The 18,919-nt window shown below is 39.2% G+C and overlaps 2 protein-coding genes across 2 annotated transcripts in view; one reads left to right on the forward strand and one right to left on the reverse strand.

Annotated features, from left to right (window-relative positions):
• The window catches only part of grb2b (growth factor receptor-bound protein 2b), a 30,102-nt gene extending 17,807 nt beyond the window's left edge, over positions 1-12,295 (reverse strand). Inside the window, exons 1-2 of the mRNA XM_067616231.1 lie at positions 12,103-12,295; positions 10,360-10,613 (exon numbers count right to left, since the gene is read on the reverse strand). Coding sequence (XP_067472332.1) covers positions 10,360-10,437 — 78 coding nt within the window. The 5' untranslated portion in view covers positions 10,438-10,613; positions 12,103-12,295. The remainder of the gene's footprint in view (positions 1-10,359; positions 10,614-12,102) is intronic.
• Positions 12,296-13,743: 1,448 nt separating this feature from the next.
• Positions 13,744-17,323, forward strand: mchr1b (melanin-concentrating hormone receptor 1b). The gene is made up of 2 exons (XM_067616235.1): positions 13,744-14,251; positions 14,587-17,323. The coding sequence occupies exons 1-2, from the start codon at positions 14,071-14,073 to the stop codon at positions 15,615-15,617; spliced, it is 1,212 nt and encodes a 403-aa protein (XP_067472336.1). The 5' UTR covers positions 13,744-14,070; the 3' UTR covers positions 15,618-17,323.
• The last annotated feature ends 1,596 nt before the right edge of the window (positions 17,324-18,919 follow it).

Below are 18,919 nucleotides of genomic sequence, written 5' to 3' on the forward strand. Positions count from 1 at the left end.
TTTTATTCTGCGGGGTGCACTGTCCTCCATTTGCGGTAGCTGGCTAGCTAAATGCCTTTTTGTGATACTCCATCAATCCTCTGAGAGGGAAAGTTGTCTTTTCATTCCCACGCTGCACAGCTTTTTTTTTTTTTTTTTTTTTTTTTTTTTTAAATGTTCCCATTAGAAGCAACATCTAACCTGCATTTACAGTGTCGCTGAAATATTCTTCCTAACTCCCCCTTTTTCTGTTCTTAAGATCTGCAACAACTTGCATTAAGAATAAACAAAGTTTAGTGCATCCAGAACAATCAGAAAGTTTGATCCTTGTCTTGGTGGTGGTTACTGACAATGAGTGAGTCTGTCTGAGTGACATCTATTGGGATGTTTATGTCCTGGGGTGCTGATCTAAGAGGCTAAACAGGACACACAGAGATTACCAATCCTAATTCCTGCTTTAGATGGCTGATTTAATGAGCCTCATTCTGCCTGCTCTGTATACACGTGTACACTCGTCATCTTTTAATGATTAGAGAAGTGTTATAAGGAAGCTAAATAAAGCACTCAGGCGCTCTGTCAAAACATCACTATACACAGTAATCTGTATCTAGGGCAACTACATGCCAGTTGACAGGTGTGAAAGTTAAAAGGAGAAAGTTAAAAAAATGAAACAACTAAAAAAACCACACTATTTTACACCATCAACTACCAGTTTACAAACTGCAAGCATCACCTGTATGGGCAAATAGTCACCAGGAAACATCTGACTTTCAACAAGGTTAACCAAAACGCTATGCTTCAGCCACACCTGCCACAACCAGGATCATGTGCATTTCCACTGCACCCCTAACTCTTATATTTTAGGTGTCATCACAATAAAACGACTACATACTCGCCTTAAGGCTAAACGACCACCTGTACTGCTGCTACTCTTTGCATAAGAGTCTACAGGCTGACCCTGAACACAGCCTACTTTCTGCTCTAACAAGCTGTTAGCAAGCAAGGCCACGGGGGCAGAGGGAGAGAGTGTGTCAATTTAAGAGGGCATGTTTCAACCTTCCGCGTCCACAGCAGGTACCAGTGCTGACATATTAAACCTTGCCCGGTTGGGCAGATATTAGGTGGGTAGTTGCTGGGAAAGATAAGTGTCTGCCTGCTTGACCTGCCGCCGTTTGTTGACCTGAAGCTGATGCCTCAAATGCACAGACGCAGGAAATAGGACAAAAAAACGAAGAAGAGAAGGTTCGTGCAAACACACTTTCCTCCATTACTAAGCTAAGGCAATATTTGCAGTTTCCACATCCCCTGCCATTGGCGCCGTGAGCTGAAGCATGCTGGTAGTGGCGTCACCGGCTGATAAAAAGGTTGCTATTCCTGCTATTTGAAAGTAGTGGCTACTACTGTTTTACTAATGGAAATCCATTTACAAATACAGGTTGTGTAAACAACAAAAGCAACACCTGTACCGGTGTATTGCATTGGATGACTAAAATACTGTGCTACACTTTATTCTATACTGTCTGGTTTCTTTGTGTTTTTAAAGCTGTGTGTAGTTCAGCATAGCTTTCTGGTTCCTGCTCTGTTAAGATTACATTCTGTAACTTGAAAGCCTATGTTTTACCTAAAAACTACCTGCCTTTAGGAGGTTTGCACTCTTTATAGTCTTCTTTAGTCATAACAGAATCATCCCTAGCATCCTCTCGTCTCGTTTTGTAGGAGAAAAGCCAGCATGACCTGTTTGGTGTATGTTTAGATGCTTTGCACAGCGTATATGTATTTCTTTCTTGTATTAACAAGACTACACTGTTTGAAGAAGACAAAAGAAAGAAGATGGGAAAACTGAGTCAGAGAAATGTACTTATCTACGCTTTCTCTCCAGAGATTCAGCACTTAATTAGAAAATTAGTTTGCCAATCAGCTCTTACGCAAATGTGACTGGGACGCGCGCACACACACACACACACACACACACACACACACACAGTCTGACTGCAGTGATCCTTTAAGCCTCTGGCAGTGTAACTACGGTGAGTCTCAGATGTACTGAACAATGAGCAACATAGCAGGGATTTATTGACCCTTCGGCTCCACGTAGTAAACTGCAGTGCCGCTTTACACATGGCCAAGAAATCCACAGAAAACCGCTGCCGACTTGAACTCAAAATGTTTGGAACTTAAGAAAAGGAAAAGAAAAAATCAATTTGGGATTTGGATCTGGGTTTGGAGCTCAGAGAGAAGTCCTCAGCAGCTCTTATGATGGCTTAAAAGTCTTTCAAGTAAAGTTTGTATTTTCAAGACATTCAGGCGTCACAAGGCAGCACTGATAAAACTCTTCCTCCTCATGGTGGGCAAGTGGATGGAGAGAGGAAATCAATATCCTCTAAGCAATAATAGGCGATGAGGGAGCAATTAATCGGGGGAGGGGCAGGGGTGGCTAAAAGCTCCATCCTTCTCTTGGAATAAAAAACAAAAAAAGAGATCAGGTTATACACAATACATATAGTTGATAAGATTATAACACTACCACTGAAGTGAGAAAACAAAGGTAAAAGGAGATACGGACTGTCACACTGTGTCTTTAAAGGTGTTGAGTTCTTGCTGAAACATATGATTTTACTGCAATCATATTCCAACTGTCTAAAAGGATGAGGCTCAGCAACTCTTGTGCTTCTGTGTGAATTCAGTACTATCGTTTGGTAGGTGCACACTACAGTTGCTGGAGTTTGCTGTGGAGACACAGGAAGTTACTGGGGGGTTGGAAGACATCAAACAGGATGTGAAAACAGCTAAGCTGTGGCATTAACTTAAACGCACACAGATACAAGGACACACTAATGTTGAGACAGACTAGACAACTTTACCGCAGATTCTGAGCCTGATTTGATTATAGGCACTAAAAGGTTTGGGGCAGAAAGATCAGTGGGTGGTGGTGGTGGTTACACTTCTGTCTTTCTCAAGGAAAAGGTTTGTCTAGTCTTTTTGCAATTCTCAGAGTTTCTTATGTTGACATTTAGCTCCAGCAAGAGTTATCTCAATAGACCTTTTTTCCATGGAAGACATGTCATGTCACAGTAGGAACGGTTATAAATAATAAAATTAATGAATTCCATTTAGCTGCTTCGGTCTCAGGGTCCTGGTATTGTGCAAGTACTGTCATGACTTACTGAGACACTTGAATGTAACAAAGCTTTGTTCATGTGATTAGTAACACCTAAGTTATTTTCATTTTGAGGTATTTTTGTATAATTAAGGAAATTCAATTAAGAGACCTTTACCTCGCTAACTGAATTTGAGGTGAAGATCTCAAAATTTGGTTTTGTCAGTTCAACATACTTTTACCATTCTTCAGCACTCAAGTTCTAACATTTCCTAACCCTCGCAGGCCTTCAAAAAGTTTTAATGTTTAATAAAGGTTTTCAAGCTGCTACATGAACCATCAGGCCTGCATTTCATTTAACTGTACCAAAACTGCTTTGGTTTTTTTTTAGCCATTTCTCTATGAGACAGTATTTCATTTCCTAGTGTAGCTATAGTTAACACTCACTTTTATGAGCTGACATTTACCTCCCATAATGTCGACTGAGTGTCTTAATGTTCCACAAAGGCCAAGGTTCTATTGGCGATCTACTGGCAAGCTCTTATTCGATTCCTGAGGTGACTCTAAATTAATGTTTTATGGCATGCTATTTCATTGATGGCTGCAATATAATATTGACAGAGTCGGTGTGGCTTGAACAGAGGTGGTACAACAAATGCTTTGAATCTACAGGCAGCAATTTGAAGAGTGAGGTGGAAAGGCGGATCTCAGATCATGCTACGCAGGCAGAGTTCAAAGATCTGTTGATGGGAGCTAATTCTGCCAGCTAGCAGGGCTGTTAATCTTTATTTATTTAAGGAGGAAATGAGAACAAGTGCACAGTGCTCTGGGCAATGGCCAGACTCTAGTGTGGCCTCCACACGCCTGTCGCTTTGCCTCTAGATCTGCTTTCTGACACAGAAAATGTGCAAAATAAGACTAGATTATGTTACTGTAGCATTCTTTGGCCATCACAATTATTTGGATTGACAGGCCGAATGGCATTTTGCAGCTTGGATTACAAAACTGGTCAAACAACAATGTGGTCCATAATAGGAGCAGCTATCACTTACTGTAGATATGACTGGTTTGGGTTCAATTTAAGACCTGATATTGAATCATTTGACATGTCAATCTATGTAATTGAGCTGAGAGACAGCTGTGAATGTGATGAATTATTACCTCTTATTGATTCTTACAGTGTCATACTGTTCTGTCTCAAATGCAACAACAACAAGACTCTCATACATCTGAAACTCATTTTAACAATGGATTTTTCACAACTTTTTGATCATCTTAAACATGAAAATACATTGTAACCATGATCAAGGACAAATATTACTTAACATGCTAATGTAAGTGTGTCGTAATGTTAAAAAGCCTACATGTGTCTGGACGTCACTGTTCAGTGTCAACCCAGAAGTTTAACGAAATAGTTGTGACTAAGCTCAGGATTTAAAGAAGAGGAATTTTACTGTGTAAGTTGACTTTTGGTTTTAAAAAAACCCAAACATCTAACCACCAGTGGCACCTTCCCCTTTTTGTCCATACTGATGGGAAACCACTTTGTGAAACTGAAGTAGTCTGCACTATGCAAATTTGTCATGGAGACACACTCCACACTTTCCCAGTAAGACATTTACATGTAAGCTGTCAAAGGTTTTTATTTTTGCATCTAACAAATCTGGCTTTATGTAAAGATTGAGTGAGAACAGTTAAACAACTTGAAACCGTCTGTAAAGATAAAACAGGAAGGTAGTTGCAACAGCTCTGTGTGCCATTTACTGATAAGGAGCAAAGGCAATATGTAGAGTAAAAGTACACACCTAATCAAAACAGTAGATATCATTATATTGTACTGCATGTGTGACACATTTAATGCCTATGACGTTAAAAGAACACTGCGAAGTGCTGCTTAACAGCTGTCTTTCTTACGTAGGAGGACAGTGTGAAGATCCTCTATTACAATGTGACAGTTTACTTCACTTCTCATGAACTGGCAAACGAGAGTACTAAATGTTGGTGTATGACTCAAAGCTGCAAATTAGAGGGGAGCCTGGTCTGGTCAACCAGCTGTGTGAGTCACAGCAACACAGCCGGCTGACAGTTGTGGGACCTGATTACGAAGTGTCTTGGTGGCATTGGAGAATATGGGCTTCCTTTTCATCTGATAAATGTTCATAACTGTGTTGTAATATCATGAATGAAAGCAGGAGCAGCTGAACAAACAGAGCTAACACATGTGTAGTGAAAAAAAAAAAAAAAAGAGTCACGATTGCTCAGAGTCAACCGAAAATAAAACCACTCACAATAGTCAGTAATCGCTTCTCAGATGGATTATATATTTCCCCTGAAAGATTTAGCATTGTTACACAGAACTTCTCAACAGGAATTCTGGCTTTCAGGGCAATTCTTATTTGACATTTAATACCTTTATCTAGTGCTACTAATTTGCCGACAAACTGAAATCACCTATTTGTAATCACACACCTTTGTGGGGATTATGACACGTGAGTCAATTCAGAATATACAAATATCACAATGATTGGATGGGTGAATACAACAGAGTTTCATGTCCCCATAACCTTTTCATCCCCTCAGTGGCAGACCATTAAATAGATGCTTACATAAAAAGGCCTTTTCTAAAAGCAATTGGAACGAGGAGGAAAACTGCTGTGTGGCTTTGTGGCGCTTAGCCAAAGCTGCCTAATATTTGGGTTTCAACATAGTGAGTTTATGGAGTCACTGACACTGTAACTAGCTGTGCTGCTGGTGCTGGTCATACTCACTACAGAGGATTCTGTGTATACTACATGCAGATTTGAAAAAGGCATTAAAATTGCTGCAATGTCCACAACAATGCCTTACTGCCTTTTAATGTATCTACAACAATTATCATTAATGTATTGTAAACATTCACAAAATCATCCAGACCTTGTGTGGTATCATAGTTATATTGGGAATGAAAGCAGGAGTAGCTGAACAAAGTGGAAAAACTGAAAACCTCAATAAAACCTTCTTGAATGCCAGCAGGAGGGCTGGAGAAAGCAACACAGCCCCCTGTCTCCCAGTGGTAGTGAAAATGGTGAAAGTAAAGGATGCTCAAATAAGCAAAGCCTGAACACGGGCCTGCTCTCTCATGAGAGGGACCCTTTGTCCTGAGAGCAGAGCTGTTTAGTATTAGTATCAGCAGACAAGATAGCACTGGTGATGGAGGAAAAGGAACCACGATGAACACACACTACCTCAGAGAAGGTTTTTTGGGGTTTTTTTTTAGATGTACTTCTTCAAATGGTAATTTTGTCTATAGTAACGGGATCTTAGTTTAGTATTACTGATGTTAAAACCATTACGTAACCAAAGATATGACTGGTCTAAAAAGCAGAGAGCAAAGAGCAAAGTGAGAGAGTGAGAGAGAGAGAGAGGCACTAAATTGATGTAGCTTCATATAGTGCTTCGTTCTTTGAAGTTACTAATGCAGAAAAATTACCAGAAAGAAATGTTTGGCAGCCACAGAGGTAGCGGGGCACATACAGCTAATACCAGGCTAACCGCTGGCATACTTTGAGGTATTGGTAAGCTCTCTCACCAAGCTAACTGCTGGCAAAATTACTGCTGACGAATTTCCAAAATGGCTTTCAACTGCAGCCTTATAGTTACATGTTACACAAACGGTTACTAACATGGGTCCACCTGTATGCTAGTATGTATCAATGGATGACAGGAGCTTGTTCTATCCTGTTTCTCATATGTTACCTGGGGGGAAACATTCAGACATGAGACTAATGTATGAGTACTGTGAGGAGGAACAAAAGAGGAATACAGTATAAAGAAGATGAAAGAAATCGAGGGGGGGGATGGTATCTGACATAGGGACAAACACCATGCGAATTCATTCTGTCTGAAAAAGTGAACTAGTCCTATGGGCAAAGCAGCCAACACAAATGATTCAGATGAAATGTGGACGGTGCTAGAGGCAATGTTCATGCAGGCTTTCCTTCCCCATTTCAGACTTGTTCTCTGTCCAAAAATAAACTGGAAAGCTTTTTTTTTTTTTGGTAGCTCTTAAGATTGTGCACTTACAGTATGTTACCCACTAGCCAGGTCAAATATGTAGAAACAGGATAGATATATATAGAGAGAGAGTCAGATGATGTTAGGCTATGTGATATATACTGTGAAAGCATAAAGATTATAGACCTCAATTACTGATATCACATCTATAAGTTTAGTTTTTGTTGAACCTCAATGCCAAACTAGATCTTCACATATGGGATAAAACTGATCCCGAAGCATGTAAAATGACCATATTTACATCTGCCTCATACTTTCCATGAAGCCACATAGCTCTGGTGGACGGAGCTTCTGTAAAAGAGAGTGTAAAAATGTCTGAAGAGCACTTTTCAAGGAAGGAAACAAAAGAAATGACAGGATAGACATATGGGGAACTGAGAAGTACAATTTTGGATTTTAGAACTTAGTGAAAGAAAATAAGCATGACCTAATATAACCACATAATTAAAAGAAAAATCCTCTGTTCTCTGTTCTAAATGATCCAGGACCAATAGGCACATCTCCTTTAAAGATGTCAATTAAAAAGGAAGGGGAACAAAAATCTATGGTATTTCCCATCAACATGTTGCCTGAAACTCTGCCATCTAGAATAAGGCTTGAAATTTTCCATCAAGACAGCCGGCTGTTAAAATTAGAGGAAACGTACATCACTTTCTCCTCTGATATGCAAATTTAATATGAGCTCATATTTAGCTCAGTGTTTCCTGAGCAGACTCTCTCTCTCTCTCCCTCCCTCCCTCAAGGGCCCCCTGGTGAGATAAGTCTCTTCAAAACTCCCTTCTCAAATAATTTATTCAGGGAAAAAAAAACAGCACTCATCCTCTGATAGCACAAGCAAGTTATCGACAACAGATGACCTTTATATTATACATACACGGTACATTATAAGTTAATAAATCAAGGCGCGTGCATGTTATGAATTAGTAGCACAGGGTCAGTCTCATCTCACATGGACTGAAAAGCACAAGGCCCTTCAGAGTTAATATCTAAATTCTGGGGGAGGAATGACAGTAAAACTATGTGGAGTATGTATTTACTAGTCCCAATTGATCCCTTATTATTAACTGCAGTTGTGCTGTGGAGTCCTCTTATTATTCCTTTCAAAATTCTGCAAATTCCTTATAAGCATAGCAGTAATGGTGACAAAATTCATAGTTTAGAAAATTCATTTTCTAAACTGAATAATTGACTTTGGAGTAATTATATTTTTATATTATTGACACACAAATGTATGTTATGTTGCATCACAACAGCTTTCCGTCTACCTGCATGTCAAAACAAAGCTGGTGTTGCCCATAAAAACAATTTATTATTATGATCAAAACAGAATGACAGGTAACACTGAAAATACACAAAGTTGTGTGGTCCTTTAGAAATATATCATTCACAAAAGGGGCTATTCACTCTGTAATCAGCCAGTGGCTAAAGAGCAGTCTTTCCTAGAACCATCTTTTCGTAAAATAAGGACTGACCTTAAAGCTGAGTGGGGAGAGAAAAATGAATCCTTAAAGTCATGCATTATCAAAAGGATGTTTTACACATAACACTCTGCTACAAACATTTTTCCTAGAATATGGTAAGAAAATATGAAGGTTTATCTTGTTTTTCTGCACAGTCGCCTGGGGCTGGGCGATAAAATGATCTTGATAATTTTCATGATAAGATTCCATGATAACAATGATAAATTTATGAGATTTATTTATGATAGTTACTTTTGAGTCAGTTTCCTTCTACCTACAAAAACACTACACGAACAGCCAATCATACAGCAGAGAAACAAACACATGTGGTTTACGCATGTTTCGGGTCCCTCCCACTCACAACAACTCAGAATGACCACCTGTGTGGAGTAGCCAACTCAGATGAAAATGTGTGGCTGATGGAACGAAACTGAATGCGGGGAAACTGTCACCAAAGAAGAAGAAATTGTACTGAAGAGGTGATGAGGGACCTCTACAACCTTGGCTTAAAACGCGCCCTGCACTACCCAGACAGACTGCTCATCACGACCAAAGATGGTGGTAGGAGGCGGCTATCGTCTGTTCGGGACGCCGGCGAGTTCCTGACCAAACACTGGCGTTGCATGGCTGAGCATGCGGGGGAGGGTGAGTAATAATGCCGGGCCAACTAGCATGCTAATCTGCTAGCTACCCTGACAACGGACGTCCTATGCAAAATTTACCTCAACAAACTTTTCTGAGGTCAGGACTACACCCTGGTTTACCTAATGAGGTTAGCTACTTTGTGTTTTTTAAAATTTATTATGGAGAAAAAAACAAAACAAAACAAGCCTGAGACAGTTGACAGATTAGTCTTTCTTGCAAGAAATTTGTAGTGAAGTTGCCAAAAATGTGCAATATTCAAAGAATTTACAGTTGCACAATCATCCTCAACATTTAAGTTTTTATTTTATTTTGTTGAATCAATGTTCAGTATACTGTCTCTAAAATGTTAGACATTTGAAACAAGGCATTTGATGTGAGGGGAATCACAGCAGTTGTTAACATATCTATTTTATTTATTCAGTGTTTAACCTAAAGGCATGTTGGTTCTGTTGAATGTTTGTCTATTCGTTCTCATAATAAAGAATTGTATATTATAAATCATAATTAACCCTCATGTTTCTTTAGGGGTTCTGTCCTAAGGAGAATACTCTTAAAACTGTAAATTGGGATTATTCTGACTGCATTTAAATCAAAAGAGGACCACGGTGTAGGAAAATTGCCGTATGTACTTTCTAATATCCTGGCTATCTCATCAAGATTAAAGTGTGACAGGAAGGGTTTTCAGGTAACAAGAAAGCATCTTGTGCCTGAGGGTCTGGACAAGCTTGAGGTTTCACAAAGAGCACTTGAAACAGTTCATAATAGAGCAAAAACCTTTTGCCTCTTTAATCATTGTTCTTTCTGTATTGTAACATAAGCATTGCTTCTTTAGAACACTACATTATCATACGATAAGCCACAGCATATAGGCCTAAATGATATGAATCAAAAAGAACTTATTGTTCTTAATGTAAGATACAGATTTAATTTGGGTGGTGAATTTTATCAAAAAATATTGTTTGTGCCTGGAAACCATTACCTTACGTTGACAACACTTTCTTTTAAGACAGGATGCTTAATTTCCCAGGAAATGAACTTACAACAAGAAAGGACTTTCAGGCATTTCATAATTATGAGTAATGCAGACAAGCCTTGACATCAAATAATTAAATGACTGTAACTTACCTTGAGGACTTCTCCACGCTTGAAACTAAGCTCATCATCAGCAGTGGCTTTGAAATCGTATTTGGCAATGGCCTCCATGGTCCTTGTTGGGTGCTGGAAAACTGCTTAGCTGTAGTTGTGTTTCGGGGACTGAATAAAAAATAAAAACACTTATCCAGGCTTCTGTGGCCAGATGCTTTTCTCCGAGTCTCTCCTCCCGTCTATGACCCGTTTCTTTAGGGCTTTGACCTCACATAAAGGTCACAGTAGGGTACCTGCAGATAAGAAAGAACGGGAAAAGTAGAGTACAGCAATTGCACAGGGGAGGATGGTGTGTAAGAAAAGAAATGCTGATAGTTTACCCTGAGACATGAAAATCCTCATATAAGCATAAAATTTGATTACGATGGCCCAACAAAAACCACTTTTAATCTGATCCTTTTTCTGTGATGGTTTTCCTGTAATCACGAGAAAGTTATTTAGTGATCTAGGCATCACAGTCTTGTTGTCTTTAGATCTAACAATATCCAAAAAAAAAAAAGAAAAGAAAAAGAAAAAAAGCACACAAGTACTGATGGTCATTTCCAATGTCAAACCTGTGTAAAAAGGGCTTATAGCCTGCATGTTCATGCTGCTCCTTCTCCCAACAACAGAGAACAACAGGACATTGGTGTAATTTTTAACTTAAGTTTAATACAATTCATGACAATTCCTACAAACTGTCCTAACAGCTAACCACTTGGCCAGACCAGAGATAAGTCCACTTAGGCAGAGCTGACAGTGATACATTGGCTAAACCTACAGCTGCTGAGTTAAATGGATAAAGCTACGTTATCTCATTATGTTGTTTGCTAATATACTACCATACAGCTCTGAGAGGTTCACGCTAATACAACCCTGGTCTAACAAAGCCATTAAACGTGACGGCCAGCCAGATGACAGATACCAGAAGAGTAACAAAATTATCTGCCAATGCAAACTTTAGGGTTTCATTGCTTTATTAAACAACAATGAGTCCTCTCGTCACGGATAGCCCGTTCATGTCAGCCAGAACCGATGATGAGGATACTTTTCCAGAAAAGTCTGTTTGACGGTAGCGATACAACAAGTCCTAAAATGTGACTGAAGTCATTGTTTACAGTGATACAACTGACAACTCAACCCATGACCACTATACTCAAGACAGACAAACTATAACGCACATCTCTGACAGAAGTAGTAAAACAAAGTAATGAAAAGGTGGGAGCTGACTGCAATTATCCTCTAGAAGCTAACTATAACCGTCTCCTGATCAGATTTATGTCTGCTTACAACAACAACTAAAATGCCATTTTGAGCATCAAAACGCGTTTTAACCGTTTTCACGCCAGGATCGATTCCGTTCCAGCAAACAGACTGCGCCCAGTGTTGACCGCTCGAGCTAGCATGCCGGCTAACGGTCGGGTAACAATAACTGCGATGCCGAGTGAATATCAAACTTAACCCGGTTAATATGACACAACTGGTAGAGTGACGATGACATTTCTCAACACAAGAGCCCACTTCCAAATGAACATGAGATGTTTATTTAACGCTCGAGGCCTACTAGCAAGCTTCACGTTGGCAAATGTGAAAAGGAAGAAAACACCTTTTTTTTCATAGCGCAAGCTGTTGTTGCTGCTAGCACAGTTAGCCCAGCTAGCGTTACTGAACTTGACTAGCCTGCGTCGCGAAAGGAAACAGTACACAACTTTTATGTCAAGAGAAAGCGTCAGGAAAACTCACCACTCGAGATATTCCGTTTTAGATGTTGCCACCGTCACAAACAAACCCCTCTCGTGTAATTATCCACTCCGTGTTTCCTCTTGAGAGGCAACAAACGATGTATGTCTTGTGTCGCTTACACCCCGTCCTACGAGCTGAAATCTAGCTACTAGCAGAAGGTTTGCGACGTTTATTTCCGCTTCCTTCCACAGAGCTGGGAGGGACGCCTTATTTTTTTCCCCCTCACCCGCATTCCGCGAAGACCCGCCCTTCTCTGCCTCTGATTGGCTGTTTGTATTTCCCTTCGTTGGTTAGATTGGTTAGAGTCAGAGCCAATCAGAGGAAGAATAGGGCGGATCTTCGCAGAATGCGGGTGGGAATAAAAACATAACGCGGGAGGAACCTGCTGCTGTTGTGACTGGAGCTCCTCCCTGTCAGTCTGTTCCGCTTATCTGCCAAACCCACCATATAACTGTCACCCACAACTGGCTTTAATTATCCATGTTTACCTACGATTTAACAGCAGCAGCAGCAACAACAACAACAACAACAACAACAACAACAACAACAACAACACATTAATAATATCTATCTATCTATCTATCTATCTATCTATCTATCTATCTATCTATCTATCTATCTAAGGTAAGTTAAGGTCAAATAAGGTGAAATGGGACATCAGGTAAAGTCCTCCTAATAAGGAAGACCATAATGCTTTAAGATTTATTATGGATGTAAAATAATCTCAAACTGTTGCCACAACAATGTTTGGCATATACAACTGACTTTATTGGTCAGGTGATAAATAATAGACAGGGCAATGTCTTACAGTGATCCAGGTGAAGCAAGCTGCCTGATGAATATCATAACAACGCGATAAGGTTTACGTGTCTTCTTATCAGAAAATGAGCTCGACAAATACTAGATAAAGAGGCTTTCTGCATTTCAGCAGAGACTGCTGGTTCTTCTCATTAAAAAAAATCACATATTACTGACGAGTCAAGATTTATGCCTGGATATCTCATATGCAAAGCAGCCATAAACACACACACACACACACACACACACACACACACACACACACACACACACACACACACACACACTAAAAAAGTAGTCTAAATGACTTTTCTTCACCACCTTCTTCACCTTTACTCCACAACAGAGCCCATTACTTTTGGCCTTTGGCATTTGGCCAATGTGTAGGATATTTGGTCTTTCTTTGTTTTCATTTTTTGAACATCTGCTTTTACTGTGATGTTGCCCTGCACGTATGTGACATCAGAGACAAATACCTTGACAATGCTGACACCTAGTGGACAGGTTTAACCTTGTGAAAACAGCGTTAAAAATGCTTTATAGAAAGGATAAACTTGCTCTAATGTTCAAGCAAAGCTACCAATTATGGCAAAGGTTCCGATTAAATATCAATAGAATATACAGGCTAACGGAATGTCTTAAGAGCAGTGTTAAGATGAGATATCTATAGGTATGTCTTTAAAAATATGCAGATAGCAGTGTCACTGAAAGTATACTGAAGCAGAAGCAGAAGAAAAAAAGCAAGTGGGTGTTTAATTGTATTATATAACAGAAACAGAAAGTATTAATTAAGTCTATATTTGAGTTAGAGAAAGTCTGCGCCTGAGCAAAAGTGAAAAAACATGGGAAACAAAGAGAGAAAACTTGATCACATCTCTCTCCATCTCTCAGTCCGCGACGCTTCACCACCTGCCACACTTACCGACAACATACAGTTTTACCTTTGTCCTCTGGACATGAAAACAATCACACGACAAAATATCGGTGCGTGTTGGAGTTAGAATACATACCATACGTGGCCAATTTTCGGACTGATACTGAATGACGAGTCTGTTATGAGGGCTCAGTGCTTTTCTATTTAAGGTGCGTTTAATTGTCAATTGTTAAATGAAGTCATTTGGATAATCTAAAGAAGCGCGCGGCGTTATCGAACTGAAGTTTTATCACTTTATGCTGCTTTTCTTATGGCACCCTTTGTTTAATTACACTTTATTTTGCTTGTTATGTAAATTATATTATCATAAACTGATTGTTTTAGAGGAACACTGTCAAAAGCTAATTGGTATGGACTTGTCTTATACTTCAAATTCATCTTTTTCATCCGTCATCCGTCCCGAGAATCTAGAAGAAGGTAAGTTGTTTCCTCTTCTGTTTTTATAAAATGAGTGTTAGACGAGGATACTTGAATTTCACTGAGCAAAGCTGTGAAATTACTGTTAAAAATAATTCAGACACATGAGGTATGTTGTGAACTTTTTTATTCATTCATATTTGATATCAGTTTACAGCCCTTAGAGGCACATTCAGAACTGATCAGTAGTCATTATGACCACTGATCAGTTCCCCAATATCCAGTGGCTTAAACATAAATTGAAAGAAAATATATTTATGGAAGATAATCACAGGCAGTAGGACATCTACGTTATATCTGACAAATAGCATTCTGTTTGTATCCTTTTCTGCCAGATCACGAGCAGTACAACAACGTGCTCATGCCCAGCATCTTTGGTGTCATCTGTTTCTTTGGGATCTTTGGAAACTGCATTGTTATCTACACCATTGTGAAGAAGACCAAGTTCTGCTCCCAGCAAACAGTACCAGACATATTTATCTTCAGTTTGTCCATCGCAGACCTCCTCTTTCTCCTTGGCATGCCTTTCCTCATTCACCAGCTTGTGGGCAATGGCTCCTGGTGCTTTGGTGCCACCATGTGCACTGTACTTACAGCACTTGACTCCAACAGCCAGACTGTCAGTACCTACATCCTGACCGTGATGACTCTGGATCGCTACCTGGCCACTGTCCACCCCATCCGCTTCAAACATGTTCGGACCCCCTTCATGGCAGGAGCAGCAGTGGCGCTGGTGTGGGTGTTCTCTCTGGTCTCCATCACTCCTGTCTGGATGTACGCAGGACTCATGCATCTCAAGGATGGCTCAGTTGGCTGTGCCCTCCTGCTGCCTAACCCAGCCACAGATACATACTGGTTCACCCTCTACCAGTTCTTCTTGGCCTTTGCTCTGCCTTTGGTGGTCATCTGCGGGGTCTTTTTCAAGATTCTTCAAAACATGTCAGCTACAGTTGCTCCGCTGCCCCAGCGCAGCCTGAGGGTGCGCACACGCAAGGTGACCCGCATGGCAGTGGCCATATGCCTGGCATTCTTCATTTGCTGGGCCCCTTACTACATTTTGCAGTTGGCCCACCTGGGAGTACAGCGACCTACGTTTGCTTTCCTGTATGCCTACAACATTGCTATCAGCATGGGCTATGCCAATAGCTGCATCAATCCGTTTATCTACATTGTATTGAGTGAAACATTCAAGAGGCAGTTCATTGTAGCCATTCAGCCATCCCACAGGGTCTTCAGAGTTGCCCCTGCTCTGGCTGATGGTAGTATGAGTCTGAGGATGGCACCAGAGAGCTCTCATCCATGTCACTCGCAGTCATCAAGGGAATTACTTCAAAACATGCTGCCTGTCACTGTGGCTGTGCACTGAGATGGACAGTCTACTGGTCATAACTGCCAACCGCCATCAGCAACAAGCTGCCATCTGTCACTACTGAATGTTCTTATTTTCTGTTTACATAAAGACATAATGATGGATATTTGAATATACTTAACTAAACAGTACATATGTGCCAAGTAGTGCTGTAATCTGTGAAATTTCAAGGCATGTTCAATGTGAGTAATAGTGGTATGTAGTCATCCTTTTATCAAAAAGAGAAAAAAGTAATATTAAATGACATCTTATATCTGGTAAATTACATTTTTAGTCTCAGCAAGCTACAGAAAATCAGAGAACCGACTCAACCACTTTCAACAATGGAATTCAAATAATAGGCTAAATCACAAGAGAGCATAATGAATGACTGCTGAAATCACCCTGGTATTAATGTAGGCTAACAACTTGATAAATCATTGTTGTACCTCTGTATAATTTTCTTTTCATTCATATTTTGGATTTGCATTTGAAACCCTAACCCATGGGTATCTCATGCTGAGCTGAAAGTAGACTTTTAAAACCACACCTTCTCTTACACCTAAACATATGCATTCTCATGACCTGAAATAACATTGAGAAATATTATCTTCAAAAGTAATTAATCTTGTCATATGTTTTATGTCATTATCTTTTTTCGTTTGCTGCACAAGTATTGTTAGATTACAGAATTATGTTATTATTATGTTTGTCTATCATACAGTTTTATAGTGTATGTGATAACCATGCCACTAATAGTCCATACAACAAACACATTATCTGTATGACTCATGTATTTCATAGTGCAAATCATCAGAGACAGCTGACAATACAATCCATGTGCATGACATGTAATGCATATGCATAGTGCTGCAGCTTTTTAAAATGCTGTAAAGAATTGGCTTCATTGTGGCATAAAAACGGTTCCTTTTAACAGCCTGTTTGTCGAGTCATTGCTTGCATATTAACACATCTAAAATGTCAAAACAATTGTATTCAGGAGTGGAACACCATTAAAACAAGCACACACAGCTGCAGGCAGTGCATGTAGTAATTACAGTGAGTGTAATAATTACAGAGAGTGCAAGAGCTCTGCTAGCGGCCCTTAGAGGATATGCAGCTCCTTATACCCCATGTGACCAATGTGTTTTGAACCAAATCACTGACTACGTGAGGACAGATTGCACACTCGCTAGTGAGGACAAAAAGTGTATATTACATAATGACTGCATTTTTAATGTTGTTTTTTTCCCTGTAGGAGGTGATAGTCTATAGGCTCTGCTTCTATGTAGATATCCAAGGAAGTCTCATTTATCACATTACTCAAAGTGACATTTTACTATATCTATGTGGCTGTTTGGCTTGTGATGCTGTGATACAGTTATTTATCTGCAGATATCTATTGTTTATTATGTGTATATTATGATATTGTAGTCTGCTGTATGTCTTGACTCAGGAGATACAGGAGTCTATTTTTGCCTTTCTCAAACCTGAAGGACTTGTTTAATCGGGAGGTCAAATTCAGTTCACTCTTCATTAAAATGTTCATGTTCAAAGTAGATTTAAGATAAGATAAAATAAGACTTTATTGATCCCCAGACGGGAAATTTACATGTTACATCAGTACAGGAAACAAAATAAATACAAACTAAATAAGAAGTCAAGTAAATGGAATTCAATCTAAATACATTATAAACATTAAAATACTCATTTAAACATGACCTGACCTGTGAATTGTAAAAAAAAAAGAGTTGTGCAAAATATGTGCAGTATAGTATATATGTACATATAGTATATGGTAATTAAATATGCATACACACACACACACACACACACACACACACACACACACACACACATACACACAGTGCAAATGTATGTGTAGACATATACATACATACATACATTTATATTTATATTTATTTATCATATATTTTATTTATTTATTTATTGTCAGTGTATTATAGATTTTGGTTGGCAGTCGCTTGAATTACATGTTTTCTTTGTAAGATCAACAATTGCTTTTGTACTTTTGTGTCAATAAAGTGTTGAACTCAACTGAAATATCTCCATTCAACTGTGTGCAAGGTCATATATGTCAAATGACTGTTGCGACTTTTTCTCAGACTTAATAGAGTGAGAGCAGTTTCTTTTTTTTTGCTGCTTTACTAAATGTAAAAAGACTCAGCAGCACTGCTTAGATCCAAATGTCAGACGGCAGGAATCAAAGTATCCCCCATTATCTTAAAAAGAACCACAGGCCTATAAACATTGAAATAGCAAGACAATTATGTATTGTGAACTCTGGTGAGAGATTATCTTGAGTAAATTTGGTGATAGGACAAGAAAGCTCTGATCACAAATACGCTTGACGTCAATAGAAACGTAGGTAAATGTTTCTTACTATGTGTCACATTCTTACTTTCAAGGCTGGAGTCATTTCACATATATATATGTCCTTCAAGCAACACATGTTGGAAGAAACAGATGCAGAATAAAGTTAGATAAACAGTTTTATTGATTTATATATGTATAGAAACTCACATTTTATTGTGTTGACTACATTCATTGTAAAACTGTTTGGTGAGATACAAATTACATGGATAGTTTCATAACTTCTTGCAATGAAGCATATCCGTCTTTGAAATATATGTTTTATTTATTACCACAGGCTACAGTGACTGTAGTATAAATGCAGGGTTTTGACAGAAATGCAGATAAATGCCAGGGACTCCTGCAGTGCATTCCTGAAATTTCTGTCTTTTAAAGCTCATTTTCTGCCCTGTATTCTCCCAACCTCCTGCAATTAAACCTGCAAATGTTGATGTTGATGTCAACCACAGAGAACAGTAGCCTAAGTCATCAAATAACCTCTGAAGCTGGGCTTTAATGTTCATGGCACACAAAGACACAGAATAAGCAGAGGAGCCCAAGGCGCTGATGTAAATGTGTATTTTTTATCTCTGCAGGTTTGAAAATGACAGAAAGTCTGCTATAAATAATGCACTGTGGGATTACAGTACATGAACAACAGAGAAACACAAATGGAGCCAGGTTAGCAAGGACAAAAACATTGGTGGAGGGATAAATTGCCTAATAATGACTTGGAGCTGTTGACCCCTCCAAAAAAATATTTTCATAACTCCTCTGTGTCCACTAATTTGATTTTCATGATGAAGGATTTAGGATGTGATTTTCTTGGAACCACTATGTGTTTCACTTTCATCAGCTCATGCAATTTTCTCTTGTTCTCAGATGCCAGCATCAAGCAGTTGTTTCTGACAGCAGGCAAGCTTTCAACAATTTGCTTTACGAACCAA

This window comes from Thunnus thynnus, chromosome 17 (genome assembly GCF_963924715.1).
Source record: "Thunnus thynnus chromosome 17, fThuThy2.1, whole genome shotgun sequence".
Taxonomy (NCBI): Eukaryota; Metazoa; Chordata; class Actinopteri; order Scombriformes; family Scombridae; genus Thunnus; species Thunnus thynnus.